At 30.3% G+C, this 23,940-nt stretch overlaps 1 protein-coding gene across 1 annotated transcript in view; it reads right to left on the bottom strand.

Moving 5' to 3' along the window:
- Positions 1-1,350: 1,350 nt before the first annotated feature.
- Positions 1,351-23,940, bottom strand: part of LOC142235936 (uncharacterized) — a 39,150-nt gene continuing 16,560 nt past the window's right edge. The window contains exons 4-6 of the mRNA XM_075307185.1: positions 11,115-11,144; positions 10,004-11,036; positions 1,351-7,406 (exon numbers count right to left, since the gene is read on the bottom strand). Coding sequence (XP_075163300.1) covers positions 1,462-7,406; positions 10,004-11,036; positions 11,115-11,144 — 7,008 coding nt within the window. The 3' untranslated portion in view covers positions 1,351-1,461. The remainder of the gene's footprint in view (positions 7,407-10,003; positions 11,037-11,114; positions 11,145-23,940) is intronic.

Below are 23,940 nucleotides of genomic sequence, written 5' to 3' on the forward strand. Positions count from 1 at the left end.
AGAAAATTTTGTCAAACTGAATTATATACGTACTTAATCGGCCTTTTTTGAGAAGACGGTGGTACGAAGTTTTTTACCTTGCCATCGGCAAGTGTTACCGCAACCCAATTAATTCGATTGTGGATGACAGTCTGTAGTAGAAGCTTCTACGCAATCCATGGTGGAGGGTACATAAGATTCGGTCTGGCCGAACTTACGGCCGTGTATACTTGTTTTATTTATTATATTTCAATGTGATCCAGGATCAAAATTTGCGAAAGAAATTGCAATAAAAGGAATTTCATTGTACAGTTTCATAATGTGGCAAAATAGTGGCAACAAAATGTAAAAAGTATGACATTTAGTGGCACATAAGTATTAACGCTTTGGTATTAGTATTTTTAGTATTAACGCAAAAATTCCCATCAATGTGGCACAACGGTAACACAGGTTGATAGGTTGTCAGAACCTTTAAATTCCTCTTTAGTTTTGAAAGTGGATTCTTCAAATTTTCCAATTCCATGACAACAATACTTTTTTTTTAATTTTTTACATTTTAATAAATTAATATTTATTTATTTATATATTATATTTCAAAGTGATATGGGATCAAAATTTACGAAAACTACTGTACAAAAAACCGAATTAATTATACAGTGGCACAACATGGCAAAATGGTGGCACAAAAATGTAAAATGGAATTTAGTAGCACAAAAGCCTCAATGTTTAAAAAAAGTGGTGACACTGGTTACCTGCTTTGCCTTAACCCTTAAATCACACTTAAAAAAAAAACAGATTCTTAAAATTTCCCACTTCGAACAATTTTTTTTCTTTTTATTAATTTTTTTTATTAACTTATTTAAATTTTTTTCCTAAAAGGGATATATAAATGGTGGCACAAAAATTTAGGTTAGGTTAGATGGCAGCCCGATGTATCAGGCTCACTTAGACTATTCAGTCCATTGTGATACCACATTGGTGAACTTCTCTCTTATCACTGAGTGCTGCCCGATTCCATGTTAAGCTCAATGACAAGGGACCTCCTTTTTATAGACGAGTCCGCGCAGCGTACCACATTGCAGTGAAACCACTTAGAGAAGCTTTGAAACCCTTAGAAATGTCACCAGCATTACTGAGGTGGGATAATCCACCGCTGAAAAACTTTTTGGTGTTCGGTCGAAGCAGGAATCGAACCCACGACCTTGTGTATGCAAGGCGGGCATGTTAACCATTGCATTGCACGGTGGCTCCCCAAAAAAATATAAAAAGTGTGGCATAAAAAAGTGACACAACGGCAACTCAGATTGCGAATTTCCCTTTCCTCTCTTTGTTTTAAAGCAGCTTCTTAAAATATCCCAATACGGACTATGACAAAAAGAAATTCTTTTTTTTTAATAAAGTAATTTTTTATTTATTTATTTATTTTCGTTTTTTTAATCTAAATTGGAAGGCATGATTAATTAAAGCTGTTATCACAATTTACTATTTCGCTGGAGGACGGAAAAACAGGAATGGATTGAAGAAATAAGCAAATGGCTTGGGAACTTGCAATTCAAAGAGAAGCGATGATTGTCTCTCCCCAGCAATGGCAGTGCCAACCTTATTAAGATCTGGGAAATTTTTTTGATCTACTGAAGCTTTCGAATTTTTATTGTTGCTAGGATCCACTTTTTTCTCCGGCACTAGAATAATGGTTGTTGGTTTTTCTATTTTCTCTTGATTTTCCTTGATTTCATCCAGTTGATCAGGCTGAAAAGATGATCTGAAATGTTCCACTTTATTGGTTACTCTTTGTTTTTGATTTTGACCTTGTTGGGGTCTTCGAGTTACACGCTGCGGAGCGGGTGTGGTTTCCGCACTATTGGTTTTAACAAATTTCCCTTGGAAAGGAAATTTCAAAGGCATATATAAATGAAGAATTTGTGTATCCGCTGGTATTATGGCCACATTATCTGGATTGGCAACTGACGTATCGTTGGATTTTAAAATTCGAAAGAATTCCGGTATTGAAACGGCTTTGTAGTGAAAATTACCAAAAGGTTTAAAAAATCCCCCAGAATTTGTGGAATTCTTTTGCGTTGAACTTTTTGTGGGTTTAGCTTGCTTGGTGGCATTACTACGATGAAATAGGGAATTCCAAAAAGCCAAATCACGACCCAATATATCGGGATCTTTTGCATCATCTTCGTCATCGTCAGCAGCATCCTTGGGTGGTGGAGTTTCAATCACACGCTGGGGAGAGAAAATATTAAGGCTGGTAAAATTTAAGGGTCTCCAATTCCAATTACTGGGTAGAAGTGCTGCACCAAAGTTACTTTGATTGCGATTGGTGAGATTGATGGCTAGGGGATTGGTGACATTACTGAAGGGATTTGTGAGGAAACTTGAAGAAAGGGGATTGGTGACATTGAAGGGATTGGCCAGAAAACTGGATACTTGAGCTGATCCCAATGGTGGAAATGTAGGGAACCAAGAACTTGAGGTAGGTTTGGGAGTTGTGGGTTTAGGTTTGACGCTGGTCTTTGGTGGCGGCCGAGGTTTATTTTTATTCTGCAAGGAACCTGAAGGAGAACTTGTGGGTTTCCTAATTCCCTGTTTGGTGGGTGCTGGTTTGGGGGCCTTTGTAGTTCTTCTGTTAGGCTTTGGAGCAGTTGTTGTCTTAATGTAGACCACCCTTACAGGTTTTGTAATACTGGGTGGAGTAGGCGCATGAGTAGGTTTTAAGGGGTTTCTTACAGGGTTTTGTTCTTGAGGTTTTGTCGATGGCTTTTTATTAGGTTCTGGGGATTTATTAGGCTTCTCAGGTTTTCTAGAGGGCTTGGAAGTGGTAACAGGTTTTCGAGCAGGTTTTGGTTTCTTAGTTCCACTGGAGGGCCTAGTTCCCGCATTTATATTTGGTAGCTTTTGGGGTTTGGCTGCTTCCTGTGGAAGGCTGGGATTTGAGGTTTCTTCTTGTGGTCTGAGAACTGGTTCCGTTAAAGGGCTTGGTTTTATTTCATCACTTGCCAAAGCTTCTACGGTCGATGATGGGGATTCGGGAATTTCATCATTTTGCACAGAAGGCCTAGATCCTGTGTTTGCAATATTTGATAGCTCTAGAGGTTTGGGTGATTCCTGGGGAAGGCTGGGATTCGATTCCATTAAAGAATTTGGTTTTATTTCATCACTTGCCAAAGCTTCTATAGCAGTTGATGGCGACTCCGCAATTTCATCCTTTTGCGCTGAATTATTGATGGGAAAATCGGCTATAATTTCTTGGATATCTGAAGTAGAGGAATTCCGTCTAGGCTCTTCCGTAACAATGGAAGTGACGAGTTCCATAGTGGAGATTTTATTGGGAATATTGGGAGTATCTTGGCTGGAGGAGTGTGAGAGACTGAAATTTCCATGGGATTGCAAATTATTTTGAGTATCATTTGGTTTTACATCTTCCAGAGAGGAAATTTCCGGTTCTGTAATCGTAATCACTGGCTGAGGATCTTTAATGATTGCCTGATCAATTTTAACTGGTTTTTTAATAGAATTAGGACTTGTAATGGAATCATCCATTTCAATGTGGGATGCATAAATTGGAAGTGATTGATGATCTGAGGAGGGATCCAAATCCAATATTGTAACTGAGGATTCATTGACTTCGGGATTGATATCTCCCAACGAAGGAGTATCTACTGCAACTGTTAACAACTCTCCCAATTGATCTTCGTCATTGTTAGAATTTGTCTCTGTAACCACATCTTGAATATCATCCAATGAATCATCAGCTGGTCTCTCATCTCCAGGTATAGGGGAAAGAGATAAAATATCATTCTCTGCTGCATGATTGTCAGGATCATGGTTGACATTAAGCTCTTCGTTATCATTTTCATCAGAAGGAGAAATATCAGCATCATTTGGTATTTCATCATGATTGACGGCCACATTTCCCGAATTGACGCTGGCAGGAGCCTCAGGTTGTTGCGATCCAAATATCAAGGAGACCAGACTAAAACTTTTGATTTTTTCAGCATCATTTTGGGAAGCCGTTGAACTTATTTTGATAAGGGTGGGCAGTTGTTTAGGGTTGCCACCAATTGGTTCATTGGGATTTTCATTTATCTCTGGAGTATCCAATTTGGCATCTGTAATTTCTGGATTTGGACTTTGATCCAATGAATTGTCCTTTAAATTGGAAGCCTTGTGGGTAGAAGACTCGGTGGGTTCACTGGCAATAGCTGGCTGAGATCCTTTAATTGTGCCATCGGTGTCTAAGTAATGGGGATCAAAAATACTTTTCGAAGGATTTTTGTCTTCCTTAGAAGGATTTTTACTCAAATCAATGGTCTCCAATTGTCCAATACGATTTTCTTCACCCTCAGATAATTGATTTTCCGGATTTGTTGATCCTGGTTTTTGATCCTTAGAAGTTTCCTTTAAAGTTTCCGTATGTTCTTTATCTAGGGATGAACTCTGATCCTTTATCTTACCTTCATTGGATAGATCATGGGAGTTGGAAACACCCTTAGAAGAAATATTCTCTTCTTCCGGGGGACTATTGGGTTTTTCTGAGGGGTTTTGAGAGTCATTTTTGTCTGAACTGGAATCCCTAATTGAAGTAGCCTCTAGTTTGGAATTATCGGTCTCCAGAAATGTATTCGAAATCTCATTACTGGTACTTTCTCTAATATCCACAGAAGAATTTTGGGTGTCAAGGTTTTCTGCATTGGAATCCCTAATTATATTTAGTTCCGGGTTATTCTGTTTCAAAAACTCATTGGAAATCTTCTCCTTGGTAGTATCGCTACTATCTGTAGAACTCCGTAGAGGTGATTTATTATTAAAATCATTTGAGTTAGGGATTACAACAGAAAATTCCGAATTTTCGATGTCATCCTTTTCTGCATGGGAATCCCTAATTAAATTGGACTTTAGTTTCGAGTCATACTGCTTTAAAAACTCATTGGAAATCTCATCATTGGTATCATCTTTATTATCTATAGAGCTTTGAAGAGGTGATTTAGTATCAAAATCATTTGAGGTAGGGATTACTGCTGATAATTCCGATTTTTGGTCATCACTATCGGAAGATTCTATAACCTTTACGGGTGTTTGGATAGAATTTCCGGTATTTAGAGAAATCTCTTTGGGCTTCTCGTAGTTATCTGGAGATATTGAAAAATCTTTCTGGTTTTCTTCCGAAGCTTTTGAATCGAAAGTCCTAAGACCTGGAGTAGGATTAAGGCGATCTGGGGAACTTTCAGAAGTCTGTAGTTCATCTTCTTTTTTCAGAGCATTCGTAGAAATTTGAGATGATTCTTTAGTTTCGGTGGATAAAGATTGATCTTTATCTGAATCTTGCTTCTCATTTGTTGCGCCAAAAGATTCCATAAAAAGCATGGGAATATCTAAAGGATCCTCTTCAGTCACTGCAGATTTGCTTGAGTACAGAGGAATACCGTGAGATTCTTCACTAATCTCGGAATTTCCAGTAGGGATTGACACCTTTGTTCCGCCCAAAGCATTGATATATTCAACTTTCAAAGGAAGAAGATTAGGCTCTTTCTCTTCAATTGTCATCGAGGATTCCGAGAATTTCTTTTCTTTCCCGTCTTGGGGATTTTTAGATAAGATATTGGGATTTGTTTTGGGGATGTCAGTTTTATTTTCTCCATAGAATGAAGGCATTTCTGTCTTGGGATTATTGTTGTTTGTCTGCTGGGGAATTTCGTTTACTTCATCTGATTTCTCTTTTATGGTGTTCTCAGTAATTGGGGAATTGGATAAAATTGTGGGAATTTTAGGAATCCCAGAATTTTCAATTTTTATAGATTGTGAAATTTCAGCTGTGGCCAAATTATCGAAGTCTTGAGATATTTCAAAGCTTGTAGGAGCCTGTGTTGCTTTCTCTTCTGGATGTTTTGTACCGGAGAGATCCTGTGATGATGGTTTGGGGATTTCTGAAAATATTGTGGGAATTTCAACATGTTCACTTTCTTTGTTAGCTTGAGTTGGGACATTGTCTTCAAAACGACCATCCTTAGTTTCAGTTTCTGAAACAGTTAATGCAGATTTAAAAAAACCAAAAGGAATTTTTGGGATTTCTTCTTCATTTCCTGGGATTAAGGGTTCTACAAGGGCCGTTTGTAGATCCGTTGTAAGATCACTTGCTAATTCAGATGTGCTTTCACTCTTAGTGTTTGATATTTTTTCCGTTATTAGGTTTGGGCTTTCCTTTTGCCCATTTTCAAGGGTATTTACCAATTCTAAGGAGTTTTGGGGAATGTTTGGAGAACTGGAGATTACTTGGACTGAATTACCCCCATTAGTGGGGATATTTTTCTCTGGTGCTGGAGGAATTTCTGGAATATTTGCTGTTATTTCCTTATCTTTGTTTGCAGCATTTCGAGCTATTTCTTGTTGTGGATCTTGATATTCGTCCATTATTAATGAATCTCTTGTGTTTCCTTCACTAATCTCTGTTTGGATTTCTGGGATCACTTTGGGTATTTCTTTTGAAATTTCTTGGTTGATAACCAAGCCAGCATTAGTCAAAGATTCTTCGGTGGATAAGGTTTCTGTAGGGCTCACAGCATCTTTATCATTCGTTGCATCAGTTTTCTGGGGAATATCTGTACTTAAACCTTTATTGGATGTGGGCTCTATGGAGCTTAAACTCCTCAATGGCAATGGATTGAGATCTTCGGCCTCAGTAATTTTGTTAGTCTGGAGATCATTTTTACTTAGATCTGTATTGGAGGTGGGCTCTCTGGTGGTTAAACTCTTCAATGGTAATGGATTGAGATCATCTGCTAAGAGTGCTGATACGGCATCGACAGTGTTTTCTGGTCTTTTAAATTCGGAAGTTTTCAAGATCTTATCATCGGATGAGGCTGGTGTTGAAACTTCGGGATCTTTCCCTTCTTCGCCTTTCCCTCCTGCATTTACGATAAGGGAATCCGTTTTACTACCACTGAAAGGTATAAATTCCCCTGATGTTTGCTCTACATTAACTGGTGTTGGCTTTTCTCTTTGCTCTGTTACTAAAGTCTCGATAATATTGTTTTCTTTTCGGGAGTTACTTGCTGCAGCAGCAGCTTTAATTGTGGTATTTCCTTTGACCAATTCGCCATCTCCTTTAGATGGAATATCCTTCTCAATCTCTGATTCTAAGTCATTTGCTGTGTCCGCAATATTAACTGGCAGGGTTCTTTGAAAGTCTTGCGATATTACCTTTTTCGATTCATCAGTATCTGTTTGTTGGTTAACAATATTTTTTGCTAGATTTTCATTTCCCAGTAAACTCTTGGAACTGGAAATAAGATCAACTTCGGAGTTGTCTGTCTGAGATGCTTTATCTTCCATTGATACTTTAGGAATTTCAGTTAATTTTTCTTCAATGTTTGTGTATAAATCGGATGAAGCTTCAGGATCTATGGAGACCGGTTTAGTGTCTGTAAATGATCGGGGGTAAAGGTTTCAAACATTTAAGAAAATTATTAGGATGTACAATAAAATGATTTATTTTACACAAAAATTTACATTTAGTCTCTTTTGGATAATTGAAAATATTTTAATGTCACTAAATTGCCTTTATCAAGTCTTATTATGAGATCGAGATTCCTACTGTACCCAACTACTACGAAGTTGGGTTGGGTGTCAAATCAAGGGATAACCTAAAGGACAACCTGGGCAATAAAGCAAGTAGACATCTATTGGGGAAATCTCGTAATAGTTACCTCATCTAAAACCTACCTAACTTTGTCAACAAAATGGCAAACTCATTCCCATAAGAAGGTTCCTACTAGCCCTAACTACTGTATCTGATAATACGCCCTAATTTATGGTCCAATCTTAGAAAAATACCAATTACAATATTATCATAAAAAATAGCTTGATTTTGCACGAAAACAATTTGATAAAAGGTAGGAACTGTAGGAATTATTTTATGATACACAGATTCCTACTGTGCCTAACTACTATAACGTTTGATGAAGTTTTGATTACCATGGTTAAGGAAGTTTTGGGTACCATTTTCTAGTATAATCAAATAATTAGGAAATTTACGGGCATTTTCATGTAACTCTATTAGGCTTTAACTGCCAGTTAGAATGTCTTCGCTCCGGTTAACTTTAACTGAGCAATTTCCAGCATTTAAGTTCTTAAATGGCATATGGAATATATATGCAAGATGACAGGTATGTCCATAGTATGGTTTAAAAGTTCGTTAGCTAACACAGCACTAACGGAGCTTCATGAAAATTCCATTTCCTGGTCCTGGTATAATTTGTAAGGAGCTTTAATGGATTTTTTAATAGAGGTTGTGATGATTTTTTTAATTCCTAAAGCACTGGTATCCATGTCAAAATCTTTCTGGAGGAAATTAGCAAATATTATGGTAACTTTCAAGGGTACTCTCTAGGTTAACCTTACAACGAGATTCCTACTATCCCTAACTACTATACGATTTTATTAATTTTTGATTACAATGCATTATGGACTTTTGGCTTCCATTGTCTGTAATAATGAAATATTTAAGTAATTAAAATTAATTCTATTTCCTCATTGTTAACTCTAAATCTGAAATAGATTCATTTTTACTGACTTTTTATGGATTTTTGGAATCATGAATTGAAGAAATGTATTTTTGATTATTTTTTAAAAATTGTCACTAAATCTTCCTGGAAGGTATTAACAAATATAGTGCAAACCTCTATGATTACCGTTCTGCCAACGCCTTTTAACGAGTACTCCAGATCTAACTCACAACAAGATTCCTTCTTTCCCTAACTACTAAATGATTTTATTAATTTTTGTTTATCATGGATGATGGTCTTTTGGTTACTATATCTTGTCACAATGAAATATTTAGGTTCTATTATCTGACCTGTGATAACTCCACCTATGTAATGAATTCTCCATGTCCAACAAGATTCCTACTGTCCCTAACTACTAAAAGGTTTTATTAATTTTTACTAAATTTACTATAGTTAATGAACTTCTGATTACTATTTTCTTTTATTATAAATCTAAATAAATACCATAACCTTATGTTAACTCCAAATGGAAATTGGAATAATTTGGAAGGATTTTTGGAATCGGGAATTGAAGATATATGGTTTTGATGATTTTTCAAAATTTTCAAACAAAGTTTCGTTATCAATCACTAAATCTCCGTGAAGAGAATTAGTAAATATTGTGGTAACTGTTCTGCATTCCCTTTGTAATGAATGAAAACTCCAGGTCCAACTTCATAACGAGATTCCTACTGTCCCTAACTACTATAATGGCTTGTTACTAAATTTAATTGATTTCTGTTATGGTGATATTTAGGCAATTTAAATGAATTCTATTACCTGATTGTAAGCCGAAATTGTAATAATTTTTAGTGATTTTTAATTTTTGCGATCAGGAATTGAAGAAATTTGGTTTTGATGATTTTTCCAAAATTTCAAACAAAGTTTTGCTATACGTCATTGAATCTCTCTGAAGAAAATTGGTAAATATTGTGGTAACTTCCAATGTTACTTGGCTGTTTTCCCTATGTAATGACTTCTCCATATCCAATTTGTAACGAGATTCCTACTGTCCCTATTTACTATAAGGTTTTGTAGATTTTATACTAAATTTAATTGATTTATGTTTAATATTTTCTGTTATGATAAAATATTTAGGAAATTTAAATGGATTATATTACCTGATTGTAACTCCAAATCGAATTTTTAAATAATTTGTAGTGAGTTTTTGAATGGATTTTTGGAATCGGGAATAGAAGAAATTTCATTTTAACGATTTTTCAAATTTTCGTTCAATGTTTCAGTATTCTTGATTAAATTTTCATGATGGAAATTAGTAAATATGGTATAACTTCCAAGGTTACTTGTCTGTTTTACGTATGTAAAGAACTCTCCATGTCAAATTCGCAACGAGATTCCTACTGTTCCTAACTACTATAAGGTTTTGTTAATTTTTTTTTACTAAATTTACTATGCTTAATTATTTTCTGTTATTATGATTTTTTTTGGGGGGAAATTTAAATGTATTCTATTACCTCTTTGTAATTCCAAATCGTAATTTATATCATTTTTAGTGAATTTTAATGATATTTTTGCTTCAGGAATTGAAGAAATTTCGTTCAATGTTTCGGTATCTTTCACTAAATTTCTATGTTGGGAATCAGCATATACTGTGGAACTCTGTTGGGAGACTTTGGCTGATGTTGTTATAGTTATTGGGGAAAAGACTTTTTCATCTGGCATTGATTCTGTAATTTTCGTTGTATCACTCACAGAATTTATATCGGCGGTAGTTTTGATATTTAAATCTTCTTCTAGCAATGAATCCTTAATGCCGATTGGGTGTGCAACACTTTCACTTTTTATAGTTGAATCAATTAAATCACCAGTTTTTCTATTTGAAGATAATGTGGTAGCCACAACATTTCCTTCCACCGATTTACTGTCATTTGCATTTTCATTATCCTTGGAAGTTTCTGGATCCTTAATTTTATTTATAGGCAATGATTGATTGGTATCCTCTTCTTGCATAATTTCCGATATATTTTCGCTTAATGTTGTCTGAAATTTTGAAGGTATTGTATCCGACGAAATTGGGGTTTCTTCATTAGTATCCTTTAGTTTGAGAAGAATTCCTTTGATAGTTTCTGAAGAGGTAGCTCTGTCATCTTCTTTGCTTACAATTTTCCTATCGTTTTGATTCAAAGAATCTGACTTTGTATCGGGACTATTAAGGTCTGTTAAATCTTTAATCTCTGGTTCAACTTCATTGATTTCTAATCGCCCATTTTCTGGATTCCGAGGATCTGCTTCGACATCTTCAATTTCATTCTGGATGTCATCATCCTCAAAATGTACTTCATCATAGGGTGGTGGTATTTGTAAATCCTCTCCTGTTTTGGTTATGGTGGGCACTGGTTCTATAATATATTTTTGTGGCGTTCTCAAATTATCTGCTGATTTTACCCCAATATCCAATTCCTTGGCATTTCGATGGTGTATGACATGCGCATGCGCCACCACACATAATCCAAATACAAGAAAATATTTGGAAATTTTTTGAAAACCCTGAATGAAGAGAGAAGCAACATTTTTGTAGGGATTGAATTTAAAATTTCTTCGAATTTATTTTCTATTCGATCTTACCATTTCGTTTTCTAATTTAAAACTAATGACCTGCGTGAAGGTGTAACCTTTATTTATATGCATTGGAAAATCCAGTTTAGAAATTCTTTGTTTATTTTTCTCAAAAGGTTTTTTTATTTTGTCATTTCTTTATTTTTATTTTTTTCAATTAATCCCCTTACCTTTCCTCCCTTTATGGTTACTGGATTTTATATCTAATCCATATTTGGAATAATTTCCCTTTCTTTCTCGAATGAAAAACGAACACCACTAGACCGGAGAAATTATCATAAGAGGTTTTGGGTTAATTATGCTGCATTTGGGAGTCTGTAAAAATCCCATGACCAGCCACCACTTCAGAGTATCGTATTGGTCAAATGGTTCATTTATTTGACATTTTCAAAAACTTTTTTTTTTTTTGATTTAATGGCCCACACGATAAGAATTTGTATGGGACAGGTTGTTTAGGTTGTTTATTCCAGCAATTGGAATTTCACTCTCCAATGCAATAGAACTCACTGCTGCGCTGCACTTTTCATTGATATACAAGCTTTATTTATTTTTTTTTTTTTGTATTACACATTTGAATCATCTTGAGTGTCTCTCCGTATGGGCTTTTCCATGGAACAGGTTACCAAGGCAATGACTTGGAAGTTTTTATTTTGTTTTTGTTTTTTTTTTTTTTTAAGGGAAGGGGAGATATGTTAGTAAACAACTTTCGCTTAGGGATTCTATAGAAAGTGAAATGGAAGCTTTTGGTAGTCAAATGTCTATTTAGATTTTGAAAAATTGTTTAAATTAAAAAAAAAAAAAACAAAACAAGTATATACGGCCGTAAGTTCGGCCAGGCCGAATCTTATGTACCCTCCACCATGGATTGCGTAGAAACGTCTACTACAGACTGTCATCCATTACTTGGGTTGCGGTAACACTTACCGATGGCAAGGTATCTTAAAACTTCGTACCACCGTCTTCTCAAAAAAAGGCCGATTAAGTACGTATATAATTCAGTTTTTCTATAGAAATAAAATTTTAACAAAATTTTCTATAGAAATAAAATTTTGACAAAATTTTCTATAGAAATAAAATTTTGACAAAATTTTCTATAGAAATAAAATTTTGACAAAATTTTCTATAGAAATAAAATCTTGAAAAAATTTTGTATAGTAATAAAATCTTCAAAAAAAATTTGTATAGTAATAAAATTTTGACAAAATTTTCTAGAGAAATAAAATTTTGACAAAATTTTCTATAGAAATAAAATTTTGTCAAAATTTTCTATAGAAATAAAATCTTGACAAAATTTTGACAAAATTTTGACAAAATTTTCTATAGAAATAAAATTTTGACAAAATTTTCGATAGAAATAAAATCTTGAAAATATTTTGTATAGTAATAAAATCTTGAAAAAATTTTGTATAGTAATAAAATTTTAACAAAATTTTGTATAGTAATAAAATTTTGACAAAATTTTCAATAAAATTTTAACAAAATTTTCTATATCAATAAAACTTTGACAAAATTTTCTATAGCAATTAAATTTTTAACAAAATTTTCTATAGAAATAAAATTTTAACAAAATTTTCTACAGAAATAAAATTTTGACAAAATTTTCCATAGAAATAAATTTTTAACAAAATGTTCTATAGAAAAAAAAATTTAACAAAATTTTCTATAGAAAAAAATTTAACAAAATTTTCTATAGAAATAAAATTTTGACAAAATTTTCTATAGAAATAAAATTTTGACAAAATTTTCTATAGAAATAAAATTTTGACAAAATTTTCTATATCAATAAAATTTTGACAAAATTTTCTATAGAAATAAAATCTTGAAAAAATTTTGTTTAGTAATAAAATCTTCAAAAAAAAAAATTGTATAGTAATAAAATTTTGACAAAATTTTCTATAGAAATAAAATTTTGACAAAATTTTCTATAGAAATAAAATTATGACAAAATTTTCTATAGAAATTACTTTTTGACAAAATTTTCTATAGAAATAAAATTTTGACAAAATTTTCTATAGAAATAAAATTGTGATAAAATTTTCTATAGAAATAAAATTTTGGCAAAATTTTCTATAGAAATAAAATTTTGACAAAATTTTCTATATCAATAAAATTTTGACAAAATTTTCTACAGAAATAAATTTTTAACAAAATTTTCTATAAAAATAAAATCTTGAAAAAATTTTGTATAGTAATAAAATCTTGACAAAATTTTTGTATAGTAATAAAATTTTGACAAAATTTTGTAAAGTAATAAAATTTTGACAAAATTTTCAAAAAAAAATTTTGATAAAATTTTCTATAGAAATAAAATTTTGACAAAATTTTCTATAGAAATAAAATTTTGACAAAATTTTCTATAGAAATAAAATTTTGACAAAATTTTCTATAGAAATAAAATTTTGACAACATTTTCTATAGAAATAAAATTTTGACAAAATTTTCTATAGAAATAAAATTTGGACAAAATTTTCTATAGAAATAAAATGTTGACAAAAATTTCTATAGCAATAAAATTGTCACAAAATTTTCTATAGAAATAAAATTTTGACAAAATTTTCTATAGATATAAAATTTTGGCAAAATTTTCTATAGAAATAAAATTTTGACAACATTTTCTATAGAAATAAAATTTTGACAAAATTTTCTATAGAAATAAAATTTGGACAAAATTTTCTATAGAAATAAAATGTTGACAAATTTTTCTATAGAAATAAAATTTGGACAAAATTTTCAATAGAAATAAAATTTTGACAAAATTTTCAATAGAAATAAAATTTTCACAAAAATTTCTATAGCAATAAAATTGTAACAAAATTTTCTATAGAAATAAAATTTTGACAAAATTTTCTATAGAAATAAAATTTTGACAAAATTTTCTATAGAAATAAAATGTTAACAAAATTTTCTATAGAAATAAAATTTTCACAAAAATTTCTATAGCAATTTGTCAAATTGTCACAAAATTTTTAATAGAAATCAAATTTTGACAAAATTTTCTATATCAATAAAATGTTTACAAAATTTTCTATAGAAATAAAATTTTAACAAAATTTTCTATAGAAATAAAATTTTGACAAAATTTTCTATAGAAATAAAATTTTGACAAAATTTTCTATAGAAATAAAATTTTGGCAAAATTTTCTATAGAAATAAAATTTTGACAAAATTTTCTATAGAAATAAAATTGGCAAAATTTTCTATAGAAATAAAATTTTGACAAAATTTTCTATAGAAATAAAATTTTGACAAAATTTTCTATAGAAATAAAATTTTGGCAAAATTTTCTATAGAAATAAAATTTTGCCAAATTTTCTATAGAAATAAAATTTTGACAAAATTTTCTATAGAAATAAGATTTTAACAAAATTTTCTATATCAATAAAATTTTAACAAAATTTTCTATAGAAGTAAAATTTTGACAAAATTTTCTATAGAAATAAAATTTTGGTAGATTATTTTTGGGGATTGGCTATATATAACTATAGACCGATATGGACCAATTTTGGCATGGTTGTTACACGCAGAGAAGGAATATGATCACCTCAATCATGTTTCAAGAGCAAAATGTTATTTTTGTATGGTGACCATGTAACATGTTTGCCACTAAAATGTTATTTTATCGTCAAATATTTATAACCTGCTTGCCGAAATCAGATACATGATTTCCGAGAAAATAACATGGTTACCATGTTACATGGTCACCACCCAAAAATAAAATTTTGCTCTTAAAACATGTTTGAGGTGATCATATTCCTTCTCTGGGTGTAGCGGCCATATACTAGCGCAATGTACCAAATTTCACAACGTACCAAATTTCAACCGGATCAGATGAATTTCGCTCCTCCAAGAGCTACGGAGGTCAAATCTGGGGATCGGTTTAAATGGGGGTTATATATAATTAAGACCGGTATGGACCAATTTTTGCATGGTTGTTAGAGATCATATACTAACACCATGTAGCAAATTTCAACCGAATCGGATGAATTTTGCTCATCCATGAGGCTACGGAGGATCGGATGAATTTTGCTTCTCTTAGAGGCTCCGCAAGCCAAATCGGGGGATCGGTTTATATGGGGGCTATATATAGTTATGGACCGATGTGGACCAATTTTTGCATGGTTGTTAGAGACCATATACTAACACCATGTACCAATTTTCAACCGGATCGGATGAAATTTGCTCATCCATGAGGCTAAGAAGGATCGGATGAAATTTGTTCTCTTAGAAGCTCCGCAAGCCAAATCGGGGGATCGGTTTATATGGGGGCTATATATAATTATGGACCGATGTGGACCAATTTTTGCATGGTTGTTAGAGACCATATTCTAACACCATGTACCAAATTTCAGCCGGATCGGATGAATTTTGCTCCTCGAAGAGGCTCCGCAAGCCAAATCTGAGCGTCGGTTTATATGGGGCCTATATTTAGTTATGGACCGATGTGGACCAATTTTTGCATGGTTGTTAGAGACCATATAGCAAGTCAAATCTGAGCATCGGTTTATATGGGGGCTATACGTAAAAGTGGTCCGATATGGCCCATTTTACCATATACCATCCGACCTACATCAATAACAACTACTTGTGCCAAATTTCAAGTCGATAGCTTGTTTCGTTCGGAAGTTTGCGTGATTTCAACAGACGGACGGACATGCTTAGATCGACTCAGAATTACACCACGACCCAGAATATATATACTTTATGGGGTCTTAGAGCAATATTTCAATGTGTTACAAACGGAATGACAAAATTAATATACCCCCCATCCTATGGTGGAGGGTATAAAAACAAACAAAATGGAATCTATGGTTGATGCATTTATGTAAATTAGTTAATGACCATAAATCTCCTACTATTGATTAATTTGTGTTAACAATCTTAAGCAGTATATAATTTGTTTAATTGATGTCGTTTAGTTTTTATTAGAAATTGGACCCCTTTGTTGGACTCTGTTTTAAATTAAATTATAAATTATTTGAAATGACTCCCGATTTATATACCCTCCACTATAGAATGGTGACCGGGGTATAATAAGTTTGTCATTCCGTTTGTAACACATCGAAATATCGATTTCCGACTATATAAATTATATATATTCTTGATCAGGGAGAAATTCTAAGACGATATAAGCATGTCCGTCTGTCTGTTGTAATCACGCTACAGCCTTCAATAATGGGGCTAACGTCCTAAAATGTGGCACAGACTCGCTTTTTGTTTGCAGGCAGTGCAAGTTCGAAGATGGGCTATATCGGTCCAAGTTTTCATATAGTCCCCATATAAACCGACCTCCCGATTTGGGATCTTGGGCTTATAAAAACCGTAGTTGCTATCCAATTTGCCTTAAATTTGAAATCTAGGGGTATTCTGGGACCATAAAAAGGTGTGCCGAAAATGGTGGCTATCGGTCCATGTTTTGGTATAGCCCCCATATAGACCGATCTCCCGATTTTACTTCTTGGGCTTCTAGAAACTGTATTTACTATCCGATTTGCCTGAAATTGAAAATCTAGAGGTATTATGGGACCACAAATAGGTGTGTCGCAAATGGGATGTATCGGTTGATGTTTTGGTGTAGCCCCCATATAGACCGATCTCCCGACTTTATTTCTTGGACTTCTAGAATCCGTAGATTTAATCAAATTTACCTGAAATTTGAAATCTAGAGGTACTATAGGACCCTAAAGACGTGTGCCGAAAATGGTGAGTACTGGTCCATGTTTTGATATAGTCCCCATATAAACCAACCTCCCGGTTTGGGGTATTGGGCTTATAAAAACCGTAGTTTTTATCCGATTTGCCTTAAATTGGAAATCTAGAGGTATTTTAGGACCATAAAAAGGTGTGCCGAAAATGGTGGCTATCGGTCCATGTTTTCGTATAGCCCCCATATAGACCGATCTCCCGATTTTACTTCATTTGAAATCTAAGGATATTCTAAGACCACAAATAGGTGTGGCAAAAATGGTGCCTATTGGACCATGTGTTGGTATAGCCCCCACATAGACCGATCTCCCGACTTTACTTCTTGGGCTTCTAGAAACTGTATTTGTTTAACGATTTCCCTGCAATTTGAAATTTAGAGGTATTCTAGGATCATAAAAACGTGTGCTGTATATGGTGCCTTTCGGTCCATGTTTTGGTATAGCCTCCATATAGACCGTTCTCCTGATGTTACTTCTTGGGCTTCTAAAAACCGTATTATCAATCCGATTTACCTGAAAATGAAAATCTAGAGATATTTTAGTACCAAAAGTTGGTGTAGCGCAAATGGCGCATATTGGTCCATCTTTTGGTATAGCCCCCTTACTTCTTGGGCTTCTAGAAACTGTATATACTGTCCCATTTGCCTGAAATTTAAAATCTAGAGGTATTATGGGACCACAAATAAGTGTGTCGCAAATGGGGTGTATCGGTCGATGTTTTGGTGTAGCCCCCATATAGACCGATCTCCCGACTATACTTCTTGGGCTTCTAGAAATCGTAGTTTTTACGCAATTTGTCTGAAATTGGCATTCTAGAGGTTTTTAAGGACCGTTAAGAGGTGTGTTGAAAATGGTGAGTATTGGTCCATGTTTTGGTATAGCACCTATATAGACCTACCTCCCGAATTTATTTCTAGGACTTCTAGAATCCGTCTCACCACAAATAGGTCAGCCGAATATGGTGTGTGTCGAGCCAAAACATGGTCGATCTCCCGATTTAACTCCTTCGGCTTCTAGAAACCGTAATTTTTATCCGATTTGCTCGAAAATTTAAATATACTAATATTCTAAACAAATAAAATCTTTACAAAATTTTTCGATACAAATAAAATTTTGACAAAATATCCCTTAGAAATAAAACACTGACAATATTTAAATTGGAACTAAAATTTTGACAACTTTTTATATAAAAATAAAATTTTGACAAAAATTTTTACAGAAATACAATTTTGACAAAATTTTCTATAAAAATAAAATTTTGACAAAATATACTTCATAAATAAAATTTTGACAAAATTTTATATGGAACTAAAATTTTGACAAAATTTTCTATAAAAATAAAATTTTGACAAAATTTTCTATTGAAATGAAATTTAAAATTTTGACAACATTTTCTATAGAAATAAAATTTAAAATTTTGCCAAAATTTTCTATTGAAATATTTTTTTTTTCAAAATTTTCTATAGAACTAAAATTTTGACAAAATTTTCTATAGAAATAAAATGTTGACAAAATATATTTTTTATTTTTCTATTGAAATAAAATGTTCACCAAATTTTCTATAGAAATAAAATTTTAACAAAATTTTCTATACAAATAAAATTTTGCCACAATTTTCTATACGAAGAAAATGTTGACAAAATTTTCTATTGAAATAAAATTGCGACAAAATTTTCTAAAAAAAATAAAATTTCGACAAAATTTTCAATAGAAATAAAATTTTGACAAAATTTGCTATAGAAATAAAATTTTGACAAAATTTTCTATAGAAAAAATTTTGACAAAATTTTCTATAGAAATAAAATTTTGACAAAATTTTCCATAGAAATAAAATTTCGACAAAATTTTCTATAGAAATAAAATGTTGACACAATTTTCTATAGAAATAAAATTTTGACAAAATTTTCTATATCAATAAAATTTTGACAAAATTTTCTATAGAAATAAAATTTTGACAAAATTTTCTATAGAAATAAAATTTTGACACAATGTTCTATAGAAATAAAATTTTGACAAAATTTTCTGTAGAAAAAATTTTTGACAAAATTGTGTATAGAAATAAAATTTTGATAAAATTTTCTATAGAAATAAAATTTTGACAAAATTTTCTATAGAAATAAAATTTTGACACAATTTTCTATAGAAATAAGATTTTGAAAAAATTTTCTATAGAAATAAAATTTTGACAAAATTTTCTATAGAAATAAAATTTTGACAAAATTTTCTATAGAAATAAAATTTTGACACAATGTTCTATAGAAATAAAATTTTGACAAAATTTTCTATAGAAAAAATTTTTGACACAATGTTCTATAGAAATAAAATTTTGATAAAATTTTCTATAGAAATAACATTTTGATAAAATTTTCTATAGAAATAAAATTTTGACAAAATTTTTTATAGAAATAAAATTTTGACAACATTTTTTATAGAAATAAAATTTTGACACAATTTTCTATAGAAATAAAATTTTGACAAAATTTTCTATAGAAAAAATTTTGACAACATTTTCTATAGAAATAAAATTTAAAATTTTGCCAAAATTTTCTGTTGAAATAATTTTTTTTTTCAAAATTTTCTATAGAACTAAAATTTTGACAAAATTGTATATGGAACTAAAATGTTGGCAAAATTTTCTATAAAAATAAAATTTTGCCAAAATTTTCTATTGAAATATAATTTAAAATTTTGACAAAATTTTCTATAGAAATAAAATTTTGATAAAATTTTCTAAACAAATAACATTTTTAAAAAAATTTCTATACAAATAAAATTTTGACACAATTTTCTACAGAAATAAAATTTTGACAAAATTTTCTATAGAAAAAATTTTGACAACATTTTCTATAGAAATAAAATTTAAAATTTTGCCAAAATTTTCTGTTGAAATAATTTTTTTTTTTTTTCAAAATTTGCTATAGAAATAAAATTTTGACAAAATTTTCTATAGAAATAAAATTTTGACAAAATTGTGTACAGAAATAAAATTTTGACACAATGTTCTATAGAAATGAAATTTTGACAAAATTTTTTATAGAAATAAAATTTTGACAAAATTTTTTGTAGAAATAAAATTTTGACAAAATTGTCTATAGAAATAAAATGTTGACAAAATTTTCCATAGAAATAAAATTTTGACAAAATTTTCTATAGAAAAAATTTTTGACAAAATTGTGTATAGGAATAAAATTTTGATAAAATTTTCTATAAAAAAAAATTTGATAAAATTTTCTATAGAAATAAAATTTTGACAAAATTTTTTTATAGAAATAAAATTTTGACAAAATTTTTTATAGAAATAAAATTTTGACAAAATTTTCTATACAAATAAAATTTTGACACAATTTTCTATAGAAATAAAATTTTGACAAAATTTTCTATAGAAAAAATTTTGACAACATTTTCTATAGAAATAAAATTTAAAATTTTGCCAAAATTTTCTGTTGAAATAATTTTTATTTTTCAAAATTTTCTACAGAACTAAAATTTTGACAAAATTGTATATGGAACTAAAATGTTGGCAAAATTTTCTATAAAAATAAAATTTTGCCAAAATTTTCTATTGAAATATAATTTAAAATTTTGACAAAATTTTCTATAGAAATAAAATTTTGATAAAATTTTCTAAACAAATAACATTTTTAAAAAAAATTTTCTATACAAATAAAATTTTGACACAATTTTCTATAGAAATAAAATTTTGACAACATTTTCTATAGAAAAAATTTTGACAACATTTTCTATAGAAATAAAATTTAAAATTTTGCCAAAATTTTCTGTTGAAATATTTTTTTTTTTCAAAATTTTCTATAGAACTAAAATTTTGACAAAATTGTATATGGAACTAAAATATTGGCAAAATTTTCTATAAAAATAAAATTTTGTCAAAATTTTCTATTGAAATATAATTTAAAATTTTGACAAAATTTTCTATAGAAATAAAATTTTGATAAAATTTTCTAAACAAATAACATTTTTAAAAAAATTTCTATACAAATAAAATTTTGACACAATTTTCTACAGAAATAAAATTTTGACAAAATTTTCTATAGAAAAAATTTTGACAACATTTTCTATAGAAATATAATTTAAAATTTTGCCAAAATTTTCTGTTGAAATAATTTTTTTTTTCAAAATTTTCTATAGAACTAAAATTTTGACAAAATTGTATATGGAACTAAAATGTTGGCAAAATTTTCTATAAAAATAAAATTTTGCCAAAATTTTCTATTGAAATATAATTTAAAATTTTGACACAATTTTCTATAGAAATAAAATTTTGATAAAATTTTCTAAACAAATAACATTTTTAAAAAAATTTTCTATACAAATAAAATTTTGACAAAATATTCTTTAGAAATAAAATTTTGACAAAATTTTATATTAACTAAAATTTTGACAGAATTTTCTATAAAAAAAAAATTGCCAAAATTTTTAATTGAAATAAAATTTAAAATTTTGACAAAATTTTCTATAGAAATAAAATTTAAAATTTTGACAAAATTGTCTATAGAACAAAATTTTTTTGCTTGTTGATTGCGTCCGATATTTTAATGGTTTTAATCAATCCACAATCGTTGGCAAACTGAAACTTCCATCAATGAACCGAACTTCTCATTGGCTAACGATTATGGGCGAATCGAATTTCTCATCAATTAGCCCATCTCTACGAATCAAAGTTTTCATCAACGAACCGAATTTTCGTCCAGCACTGATCATTTAAATGCTGTGGCTTTTCAGCCAAATATAAAGCAATCATACAATCAATTGATTTGCGACAATGACAATAAATTTGATATCTCAAAATTTAGGTTGCATAGTCCTTGGTATTCATAATTAAAGTGGTTTAGGTTAGGACTACACCGAAAGAAGAATTTGCGTTTTAGAGGAACGAAAGTTTCATTTGATGCAAAACAATTCTCTTTAAAAGTAAATAAAAAAGATTAATGACAACCGTTGCAATGCTAATAAATTGGTTTTATTTTTTTTATTTGTTCTTTAACAAACTTTTTAACAAAGAGGAATTTCATTGGTCTTAAAATTCGATTTGGGGGAAGTATCTGTAGATAGGTTCATTAGTTTTAAAGCCATTTAGAAATAAAATTTTGACAAAATTTTCTATAAAAATAAAATTTTGCCAAAATTTTTCTATTGAAATATAATTTGAAATTTTGACAACATTTTCCATAAAGCCATTTTATTTTGTTTTTGCCACGCATTTTCCCATTTAAAAAACGTTTCTCATAAACGTTAAAATGATTGCGTAGTTACCCCCATTTATAGAATAGCATACCAATGCTGATGCACATCAAAGCGCATTCGATTTAAAACAAATTTGATAAAGCAAGGATATAAAATTAATCTCTCGCTTATATTCTCATATCCATTCACATTTTTTTTTCATCTAGGATGTTTTTAATTGAAATAATTAATTTAAATGGAAAGAACCGACAGATAATAGAGCTTACATTGATGATAAAATGATTGAATAATGATGCAATTTAAATATATAATGTGAATTAATATGACTTCTCATTGTTTGCCATGGTAAAATCACTGGCCATAGAGCAAAAACAATGAAAAATAGCAAAAAAAAAATAAATAAATAAACTGAAGCGAAGATAAACGAAAAACAGACATCAATAATTGTTTTTTCTTCTATTATTTATTGAATTTATTCGCCCTCAGACACAAACAATTTTCTCCTATAGGACATATAGGACACACTAAAACAAATTTAATGTGGATCCAATCATATTTGATTTCAATTCAAATGGCTAAGGATAAAAAATCGGAAATCGACTCTTCGACTAATCGAATATTTGTTGTAAAAGTCAACTTTTCCTAATCTTAAGTTTTTTTTTGTTTAATAAAAAATTGTCGTTTGATCTAAGATGTTGACAAAATTCCGACTATTGATAAAAACCAAAATCGACTTTTCACGAGAGTTGACAAGTCAACTATGAATTTAAAACGAAATGTACAAGAGAAAAAAATAATTGGTTCCTCCGTTGTATACCAACAACTCACGTCTATCATTTGTTATATGCACAGAAAAAAAAGTGTCTCGTAAATTTAAGAAGATTTTTACAATAATTTATTACAAGCATTTTCCAGAATTTTAGTTCATTTTTCGTATCTTCAACGAAAATTAACTACTCGAAAGGAAATTTTACAAATTCTAAGTAGCAATCGTTTAGTTCATGGCCTACAAAATACGATGGAAATTTCCTTAAAAAATTTCTTAACTGGTAGTTAAAAATTCGTTTGTCATGCTATAAAACTACTTGTGAAATGTAAAGTATTTTCTAAATAATAAGTGCAATTTACCATAAGATTTTTTTGTATGAGAAAATATTTTTTTACGAAAAATGAACTTGAAAGTGGATAGTAATTTCTTACTGACAATTCCTATGGTTAATAATTGTTGGTAAAAAATTTCCCAATGAAATATTTTTAGTTCACATGTAATTAAATTTATAGACATTTTCGTCAAAAATGGGTAGATATCATTTCATGAAGTTTTTGCTAATTTTAAGTTAAACGTTTCATCGTTCTTATACTGATATGCATTTAAGAGTATTGTTTTTAGAGTAAATTGTGGACAGATGCGATGAACTAATGCATAGTACAGAGATCTTTCTCGTCAAAGTGGAATATGTTTAATGTAAAGATGTTGTTACTTGAAATTTTTTTGAGAGTGAGATCATGCAATGCAATAATGAGAAATGGTAGCGAGTGATGGGGATGTTGTGTATATCTGAGCGTGGGGTTGTTTTTGTTCTTTCAGTGGTTTGTGTGTGTGTGTTTATTATTCGCGAATGGTTTATTTGTCTAGATGAGGTGTTGTTTTCAATGAAGGCACATGTGTTTTTGTTGTTGTAGGAATGTTTTGGTTTTGCTTGGTTTTGTTTGTATGCTTCAGTTGTATAGTTGGCGTTGGCGTGGGCTGTTGCATCTTTTTAGCAAGTATGTAACAAGGGAATATAAAGGTATGGAATATTTTGGTTTTCTTAGACATTTTTAGACATTGGAGTTTGTTTATTAAAACTTTGAAATGAAAGTTACTAATATTTTAGCGATGAGATGTACGATGGCGAAGTGATAATCGGTAGCTTAGAAAAAAAGTTATT

Source organism: Haematobia irritans, chromosome 4 (genome assembly GCF_050003625.1).
Source record: "Haematobia irritans isolate KBUSLIRL chromosome 4, ASM5000362v1, whole genome shotgun sequence".
Classification (NCBI taxonomy): Eukaryota; Metazoa; Arthropoda; class Insecta; order Diptera; family Muscidae; genus Haematobia; species Haematobia irritans.